Source organism: Aplysia californica, unplaced genomic scaffold (genome assembly GCF_000002075.1).
Source record: "Aplysia californica isolate F4 #8 unplaced genomic scaffold, AplCal3.0 scaffold00378, whole genome shotgun sequence".
Classification (NCBI taxonomy): domain Eukaryota; kingdom Metazoa; phylum Mollusca; class Gastropoda; order Aplysiida; family Aplysiidae; genus Aplysia; species Aplysia californica.
The window spans coordinates 186,505-196,615 of record NW_004797648.1 but is presented as its reverse complement, the minus strand read 5'-3'; the positions used below and the strand labels follow the sequence as shown (position 1 = coordinate 196,615).

The 10,111-nt window shown below is 39.9% G+C and overlaps 2 protein-coding genes across 2 annotated transcripts in view; both read left to right on the top strand.

Annotated features, from left to right (window-relative positions):
• Positions 1-1,601, top strand: part of LOC106012453 — a gene marked incomplete in the record, with an annotated part of 5,668 nt that extends 4,067 nt beyond the window's left edge. Inside the window, 1 exon segment of the mRNA XM_013085468.2 lies at positions 1,329-1,601. Coding sequence (XP_012940922.1) covers positions 1,329-1,520 — 192 coding nt within the window.
• Positions 1,602-9,572: 7,971 nt separating this feature from the next.
• LOC101852494 (amino acid transporter AVT3B) overlaps positions 9,573-10,111 on the top strand; it is a 37,697-nt gene continuing 37,158 nt past the window's right edge. Inside the window, exon 1 of the mRNA XM_005103535.3 lies at positions 9,573-9,744. The gene's annotated coding sequence lies outside the window, so the exon portion shown is untranslated. The remainder of the gene's footprint in view (positions 9,745-10,111) is intronic.

Sequence of the window (10,111 nt, the reverse complement as noted above, 5' to 3'; positions counted from 1 at the left end):
TTCTTCTTCTTCAGCTGGTGTCAGGTCTGGAGTAGATATTGACGATCGTGGTACTCCATTCCTTCCTGGTGTCTGTCTTTTTTATCAGCTCCGTTTTTCTCTTTGTGTTATTCGTTGCAAAGTTGTTTAGGCCATCTGTGTATGTTGTTTTTTTGTCTCCTTCTGCTCCTTACCAAACGTTTCCTGATTATTATTTTCTAGTTTCTCCTAATACTACACACGCTATTGCCAATTGTTTATGTGCAAAACATAGCATCTATTTATGTAGTAACTATGTACTAGAAAAACACCGTACGATATATATTTACTAGCAGACACATACTGTGCATACCATCTACCTACAAGTAAAACGTAGTTTAATAATCATTCTTGCAAAACAGTATCCATTTACATATGAACTATCATCTGGTAAAATATCGTATCAAATTACATTATAATACACAGCTTAGGCCTCGTTAACTATTAATATCTTCGACGGCTAATATATTTGCCATGGGTTTATCAAATCGGACTGAACCAGCCAGAATGATAGGCTATAAAAAGAACCTTTGTGAAATTCACATTTTCTGTACAGGTATAATATGGCGGCGAAAAGCCTAATTTTTCGCCGAATGACTTATGCCCCAACTATAATTATTCTCAATGTCATAGATAGGGCTGACAGATCTGAGACTTCTTGTCGTGATCATTTTGGAGTACCTCATGGAGAAAAATCCTAAACGATCTGATCAAACTCTTAATATTTAATTGCTTGGGGCTTGTAACCTATATGTTACCCGGGAAGGTATTGTCAGTTTAGTCTTTCATTCACACTTCAATCTTCAACGAGGTATTTCAACTTAAATTTTAGGATTAACAGGTCTCGAGAAGTATCAGGGACAAAACTTAAGTGTAAATAAAAACCTGCTACCTTGGGCTCAGATGACAAAAGTAAACCACTTTTACTGGATTTGAATCATGAACTCTCACTGGGAATGCCCCTTGCTTAGCGTGGTAGATATTTTCGCAAAACTACTCTAAGCAAGCAGCTGTTACTGCCCATTAGCCACACACCGTTAGACCCTCAATATTCTCTTTAAATAATAATAATAATAATAATAATAATAATAATAATAATAATAATAATAATAATAATAATAATAATAATAATAATAATAATAATAATAATAATGATGGATCATCATCATCATCATCATCATCATCATCATGGTATTAATAGTTTGTTTTTAAGCGTATAGAAAATTAATCTACGCACCACTGACTTCAGTCTGTTAACATACTGCTAGAACATTTAATTCATTGTGTATCTGGACGACTTTCTGTTACAGGTTGGCCCCAACACTCTCTCGATTGCTGTAACCTCTGGATGCGTTCCTGTTACCACCAGAATTGTAGGGCCTATAGCACCCCAGTCCCGTACCAACCTTTACGTCAACGTGACAACCCCAGCGTCCATCGACTTTTCAGGCGTTGACATTTCTTCGTGCACATCAGTTGGGCAATCCCCCGTTGTTGGTTAAATTTGTTCTTTGTCCACAAACGATTAATTTTGATATCCTAAAGAAATAAACAAATAAATAAATGAAAGGAATACAAGTGGATTTAAGTGTACTCTTTACTTGTTCTCTTGTGTCGCATCTAAATTCTCTTGTATTTTGTGTAGAAGGGTTTGGTTGTAAATTACAGTACCGTAGTTATACGAAATATCTAATTTTCAAATAATAGTTAAATGTGTTATTTTTTAAGTAAGTTCCCCCATCAACACAATTTAATCATTAAGGAAGCATCCTGCTTAGGCTCTGCCTTTCAGGGACAACCCGGTCATAATTTGATACAACATTTCATGAGAAGGAGTAACTAAATATTCAATAAAACAAGGTGCCCTCACGGAATATATAGTTTGTCTTTTGCGTCCAAGGTTGAAGAACCTGATTTTATGTATCCCTGTTGGAAAATCTGGACTGACACGACAAACATGCGTGCATAAATACCCAATTAAAGACACAAATAATGTGCAAACAACGAATGCCAAATATGCTTCCATACTATCACAACACTATGAGCCGGTTGATCCTATGTTGTTCTTTTTCTGGGATTTGTTTTTGTTTGTTTGTTTGTTTTTTGTTAGTGTTTTACGGCGCTCGTAACTGCGTACGGTCATAATATGGAGGCAGCGTGGTGGAATCAGGCTCTCGTCAATTTTTGGGCACATAAAGTTATTGGTATAATCTTAAAGCTTGTTCACTTGTCTTTATTCGGATGAAAAAAATATCCGTTTATCTTAAATGCAAGTCGAGATATTAGAGAATGAAGAAGGTGGGGGTCACCTGTTTTCAGAGGTAAAATTAGTGAGAAAATGGCTGCCAAAGATTAGATATCTCCTTGGCTTAAGAATCCCGTGGTAACACACCAGACATTTTTAGTTGGTGGGAAATTTTTAATCGATTTAGGACCACCAAGAGATCTCGAACGTACGCAACTTGCACCCGGGACCTCCCAGATTTTTTTACTTTGACCGAGAAGGCTAAGTGTAGATCTTACCTACTATAAGATAAGGGGTATGGCTGAAAAACAGCAGTAAGAAGGGGCCAAGAAGAAGTAGTAGAAAGGTTGCAGAAGAAGTCAGGAGCCCAGAGGAGGGGGTAAAGGAGATGAGGGAGTAGGGGCAGAACGTGGAGACTTAAGCAGATGACAGAACATTGTTAGAGAGCAGGAAAGGATGTGAAAGCAGAAAATTTTAGAGAAGAAAATTTTCCGTCGCAGTCCGGATTCGAACCCGGGACCTGTGAATGAGAGGTGAACACCTTAGCCTCTAGGACACGAGAGCCCCCGATCCTGGTTTGAATCCCCTACGGAGAGTTCTGAACTTGGGCCTGTATTAGAGACCGTGTTACACTCTCAGTAATAGACATAAGTATTTTGAGTGCATGCCTGGTAAAAGGTACCGTATGACGTTCCTCCCCTTAACGTATCTAGTATTTATTGCTTTCCTTTATCTTTGACCGAGATCATCGCTCATAACCATGTCGTAACTCTTCATTTTGATGTGAACAACAACAAAAATATTAAAATTCATTTGGCTCTGTCCATTCGGAAATTGACTTTAAATTCGGAAGTCTCGCATTTGAAAAGTCTTGACATTGTTGAAAGGGGCGTTACGGACACGATTTCATAATTTAAAGATAATTATAGACCAAGGTCTAGAAAAAAAGTGAAACGTACTCTTTGCCTTCTTATCTCCCAGTTTAAAATTTGACAAGTGTGTTCTTGGTTTGTTTACAGATAAGCTCGTTAGCAAAAAACAGGCCTTTTTGTGCAAGAGAAACAACAATAGAGGTATTTTCATATATACGTATTTCAAGTAGTGACAACCAACAAACAATTAAAATTTTATTTTTACAACCTGGGTTTGCAATTCTTAGCAACGCTGTACTGAATAGCGTCTGGCCAAGCCAAGATGTGATTTAAAAAGCTGGAGAAGCCTTTTTTTCATCCAAATTGCATTAGTAAGTTGATACATCCTTCGTTACACTCTCAGTAATAGACAAAAGTATTTTGGGTACATGCATGGTAAAAAGTACCATATGATGTTCCTCCCCTTAATATATCTAGTATTTATTGCTTTCCTTTATCTTTGACCGAGATCATCGCTCATAACCATGTCGTAACTTATCAATCATTTTGTTGTGAACAAAAACAAAAATGATTAAAATTCAAAAAATGAAAGACAGGCTCACTGCCAACATTACACAAAGGCGGTCGGGCAGTCCCTGCGTACGGGAGCCAGCCTGTCTAGCAAATTCGGGTGCAGACCTGAAAGACAAGTGAGATGGTCAGGGAAACAAAAGCACCGATGAAATCACAGTTCGACGTGACCCCGTCTGCCACTGCCTTGTTAGACCTATCTACCGAATCATGCCTTGCTGTAAGCCAAGACGGTAGGCTCATAATTCGAGTTCGATGTCTCGAGAAATCAAAGGCGTCGAAGAGTTCACACCTGAGCGTGATCCCTTTGTTCTAAGGTCCTTGGGTCTGGGGCAAACATTGTACCTGTCATCGAAATCAACAGCAACAATGTGATCGCATGCATGAACATGGATGATCTATGAAAGGAAGAACAGTACAATGATCGCAAATCGCTGCTTTGTTGATTAGCTGCGCACACCTAAGTCCGGATTTTTTGTTCAGTAAATAATGATCTGAAATGCGGGAACTTAGAAGATTTAGTCTCTCCAGACTTCAGAGTTGGATATTAGGGATGACCTTTATAAGTGAACCGGGATCCTAAACGACGGGATTCTAGGTGGAGACTACTATAGAGTTAAACCGGATAAAGCTCTATTAAAGGAGACCCCCCCCCCCTCTACCTAATATGGTTTGGTGTCGTTTTACGAGGGAGGGGGTCAGGAAGTTTTTGGTCTAAATAATATGAAGGAATGAAGATAGAGCTTTGTAACTTGGCACACAAACCTTTATTTGTCACCTTGCAGAGTAACACTTTTCTGCCATCTCTCTTTGACCTTCAAAAGTCCTTGAGAGAAAAATGACCCAGAATGAACCCCTAACCAGTCTTCAAAAGCTTCAATGGCGTCCTCGTTGTCATGGAAACGACGTCCTTAGGGTGATTTTTCAGATTAGGAAATTGAAAAAAGTCTAAGGGGTCTAGGTCTGGTGAATAATCTGGGTGTTGCAGGATTTCAAAGCCGCACTGTTCTGCTGTCTGGACTGCGTGTTGTGCCCTGTGCATAGGGGCGTTGTCATGCAGTAGGAGGACCCCATCACGGAGTTTTCCACACCTTTTTCTCACCAATTCGGACCGTAGTTTTATCACCAAACCAGAGTAGTAGTCTCCTATGACTGTTTATCCATTTTGCTGGTGGTCAGTCATGGTGATGCCTTCACAATCCCAGAGACACGGCAGCATGACCTTTCCACTTGACAGTGTTACCTTTGCTTTCTTTGGCGAGGGAGGAGAAGGGGTCTTCCATTGCATGGAGGACATTTTTTTGTTCTGGATCAAAATGATAAATCCATGTTTCATCCACAGTCACCATGTTTTTAAAGAAAAGTGTCATTTTACTCAACTTGAAGGAGAGTTTGCAGGACTCAACCCTCTGCTTCGTTCACTCACTTGTCAAAAGACGAGGTACCCACGACATAGACATCTTATTCATGTTAAGACGATCATTGAGAATGGTTTCAATTGACCCAACACTGATTCTAGTGTCACTTAGTTTCAGTTATACGTCGGTCTTGTAGAACCAGTTTCTTCACTGCGGATACGTTCTCTTCAGTTACCACAAAGGATGGGCGCCCTTCACTATCTTCATCCATCACCGACATGAATCCAGATTTGAATTTTCTTACCCAGTATGTCACAGTATTATAACGAGGACATTTGTCACCATAAATTTGGACCATTTCTCGAAAAAATGTCCAAAGGGGATTTTCCTTGAAAGTGTGAAAACTCGATAACTGAGCGATATTCAACCGGCTCTATGGCACAATTTCAGCAAGGAGAAACAGGCGTTTTTGTGCATGATTTCATTGAACACACTGACTAGTGCCTTATTATTGTAGGATTTTCTCGAAAATTTGCCCGATGTGTTCCAAAGCAATTTTCTAAACGCTGGCAAATTTTCATTACTCTGGCATGATTCCTTCATACCCAGACCAAAGACTTATTGAACCCCTTTCGTAAATACACTTTTTTTAACACTGAAGTTTTTCATTGTTGTTAGTTAGGTACTGATTTCATTTTCTGTTAATTGACCGCAGTAGATATTTACATTTGTTTTTGTTTTTGTTAAGTGTTTTAAGGCGCTCGCAACTGCATCGGTCATATGAGCGCGCGGCACACACCTAATATTTTCAGTTGGTAGGAAATTTTGAATTTTGCCCGGGTGGCGGTCGAAGCCTACTCTTATCGATTTTAGACCACCAAGGGATCCTTAACGTGCGCAACTTGCACACGGGCCCTCCGAGATTTTTCGCCCTTGTCCGAGAAGGCTAGGTGTAGATCTTTCCTACTACAAGATCAGGGGTGTGGCAGAAAGACAGCAGTAAGGAGGAGCCAAGGAGTAGCAGTAGAAAGGCTGCAGAAAGAGTCAGGAGCCCAGAGGAGGGGGCAAAGGAGGTGAGGGGGTGGGGGCAGAAAGTGGAATTGAAAGCAGACAACAGAGCATTGCTAGAGAGCAGGAAAGGAGGTGAAAGGAGACAATTTTAGAGAAGAAAATTTTCCGGTCGCTACCCGGATTCGAACCCGGGACCTTTGAATGAGAGGCCAACACCTTAACCTCTAGGCCACGAGAGCCCCCGATATTTACATTAAGACAGCAGTAGATCTAATAGTAATGAGAAGAACTGACTTACTTTAAGGCGTTAAATAAGTCTGATTGACTGTTTAGGTGAGTATAATTAGTATGAAAGCAATATACATGTAGATACATAGACTGTAGATCTTGTCCCATCAAGATAAAGGTTTGCATAGCATTTAATATGGACACACAATGGAAAGCAATCTACCCATTTAAATCAATTATCTCGGTCTTTCTGCTGGCATGTTGTATACTTAAACACAGCACGGGGGGCATTTTTACTATATAACTGACTTGCCTAGTTTCAGGAACGTTAGAATAAAACCTTCTTGCTCAGTTCATCTTTCAGTTCGAGAGTCAGACAATGCGCTATGCAAGTTGACTAAATGACCATGGTTCCGCGGCAAGAGAAGGCTTCTATAAGGCACTGGTTGCCGCCAACACCTTTTGTATACAGTAGGCATTGGCTGCGGCCCACAGAGCAGCCTCCACTACTATATTACCTCCTTGTTATAAGGTGATATATAAGAGGCGCAGCTTACAGGTGTTACAATAGAGTAACAAACACAAAAAGACGGGGAGAGATAAGGACGGCAGAAATTTAATAAGAAAAAGGGAACAAACCACGCCAGAGCACCCACCCAGCTTATGGTGTCCGGTTGCGGACACTGGCCTGGATCTTGTGCATTTGGTACTGGGGGACATAAGTTTGGGATTGACGCCATAGCACCCGCCAATCAGCCACAACAAAAGAGAGAAGGATATTGACCTCAAAACAACCCAGAGGGGAAAAAGATATACCACTAACTATTAAATTGTCTCATCTCTTTACTTCTTCATTCCCATAAAGATGAAAAGATGAAGGAAAGAGGCGAGAAAGAATAGTATCAGGATTTTGGTCAGATTAAGCACTCAAGAGGATAGGCTTATGGGGACAAGAGAGGTACTCCTGTTGTGATCCCAGCGAAGCCAAAGAAAAGCTTTGTACACTTTTGGGACATCGGTGATCTAATAGCAAGGTTCCTTTTGCAATCCAAAGGGTGTAGGTTCGAATCCTGAATTGTGTCACTTGACACGAATTTTCCTCACTTCACCTAGGTGGAAATGGGTACCCGGCTATAGACAGCAAAAGATCGTGTCAGTCTATTAGTGTTTGAGCGGGTGAAATGCACAACTTGAACGGTATGTTTCCCTAGAAGCCGAAAATGTTTCTGGGTGTTCTTGGTCTGCTGGGGAACTAATAGTTGATAGTTGAAAAGCGCATATAGCATAGTGTAGAGCGTGGATATGCGCTATATAAAATTGATGCAATTACATGTACGCGTATTATTACCATATTTTAGAACTTAGCTGGTCGTGAAAATCTCTACTCAATTTGCTATAGCCGCTGGAGAAGGACATGTGTTGGAGTTGCAGTACTTATTGTTCTGAGTAAGGGAGGGGGTCCAGAAATAGAATTACCAAATTTGAGAAATTTAATTTAGCTTACTTTTTTCAACTTGTCTTTTTCCACGTTCGTTTTATTTTCTTTTTTTTTTTTTCATTATTTTTTTTGTCTGTGTGTGTGCAAAGGGCTTTTCACAACCGATACCCATCCAGTCCGTCTAACCCGACACTTAAGTGATCTTCTTACCCCGTTGAGAAAATGCCTTCAGTATGTGGACCACAGCATAAATGCTAGTACTGAAAACATCATTGAAATTGGCGATAATTCTTACCGCTGCTATTGGCTTCTATAACGGTCGATTCAGGAGACCTATTCGCCACCACGAGGATCAAAAGACCCCCAAAAAATGGCACTTAAATTCAGCACCCACAGTTCGTAAGAATAACAATACCGTTGGCACTAAAATCGCTCTACCTTTTGGGCAGTATCTTAAATGGACAACAAGAAATTTTTAATTCAAACACAACGGAACAACAGGATACCCAACTCATCGCGTAAACTGAGATGACTTTTTTAAAACTATAATTTCGTGACGATGAATCCCTGGGAAAAAAATTATCGACTGGATAACACCATTTAAAAGTGGGACTGCAGAAACAAATGACAAAGTATGGGTAATTATTTTCGCTCACATGTACATGTTGTTCTGCGTATTCAGCAAAACACTTTCATTTTAATGAAGGTGCTTTTAAGGCTGCACTGACACAGTTTAGATCATTTAAGAGGCAGGCTTCGACATGCCTGTCAGGGCCAGCCCTGGGCTAAGTTAGCATAACATCCCTGGAGAAAGACCGAGATGCTTGATGAAAGATTCCCCCCTCTTGTGGATCGAACTCGAGTCTCCTGCATGCGATGGCAAAGCGCCTACCCGCTACATAACAGACATCAGATGTAATAATTTGTGCAGTTTGTAAAGCGCAATTAGGTAGCTCTTGAGCAGGAAGTAGCGGTATGCAATCGCCACTTGTTATTATTAGTTATTAGTATTATCTCTATATATCATTATATCAAATGTGTTGCCTTTGCCCCGCGTTTCGAAAGCCTGGCAGTTCAGGAATTAAAAGCAATTACTACTAAAGGAAAATAACCATGTTGTCCTTGGATGAAGAGTTATTAAGCTGGGGTTACGTCCCATTGATTACAAAATATCACTTCTCTTCATTTAATAAATCAACAAAGTTTTTCATAAGTATGCAAAATTATTGGCAAAACAGACTTTTTCTTCTAAAAAAAAAAAGGGATATAGACAAGGAGTTGTGATTGTGACGGTGGTAAATGCGTTCAAAATAAAATCGCATTGTTGATATGTTGGCCTAGATTACTTGGAGAGAGCAAGTGCTTTGCTGATCATATCCAAAAATTGGTCTCAACCTAACATGTCAGATAAAATAAAGTAAGCCTTGAAGTTGAGGATAAATGAGAAATGGGTTGAGATAAAGTTTGTCGAAGAAAAGACACATGTATTGCCTACAAAGTTGAAAACAAATAAAGCTGAATAATGAGAAACCAAAGCAGACAAGAGCGAAGACAGCCTGTCACGGTTTGGTTCTGAAGAAAAAAAAACCACTTTCACTTCAAACCAGATCTCATTTCTGATATCCACCCAATAAATTTTGATTTAAAAAACTGTCGCGGGGTTTAACATACTTATGATTTCAAAAGATATGCATGTGTGATTTTCCATAGTAGAAGTCAAAACACATGGCTTCAAATTTCAATGTGGCTGTTTTTTTCGTTGTTTAAAATATTTTATGGCGGAGCATGTCGATCATAATCTGGATAAGACGATATAACTGGACACACTCTTGTTTACATCCAACACTCCACGTAGACGCATGTTTGAGTACACCAGTGCCAATAGCTTGAATAGGTCCACAGTTTCATTCATGTGAATAGGGCCTACAGTTAGATTCTAGTTGGCCTAGGCTACGTCTACGGTGTTCAGTTTCATCATCGTACGTGAGAGAGGGATAGGAACTGGTAAACGTTTTGACAATGATTTGTCTGTGTTTGTGTTATGTACGAAAACAACGATAAAAGAAGTTCTTGTCTTGTTTTACTATGAATAAACGGCCCCACCTTATATATTGTCATTGTCGTGCTGAGACAAGACGACTGCTATTCTAATTCTTAGTGTTGTTCTCCCATGTTGGCTTCTACTACGACTACAGAACTGTAGATTCTTCTTCTAACTCGTAAGTTCTAGCCTTGTACTAGATCTAGACTTCACCAGTTCAAGTCAGGAAGATGAAGTAGAATTTGTTTTACAGACTATTTCAGGCGAAAGTGGCTATTCTCACCCGCCCGGAAGTTCTCGCAAGATCAACTCCCCCCTCTTCTCTCTCTC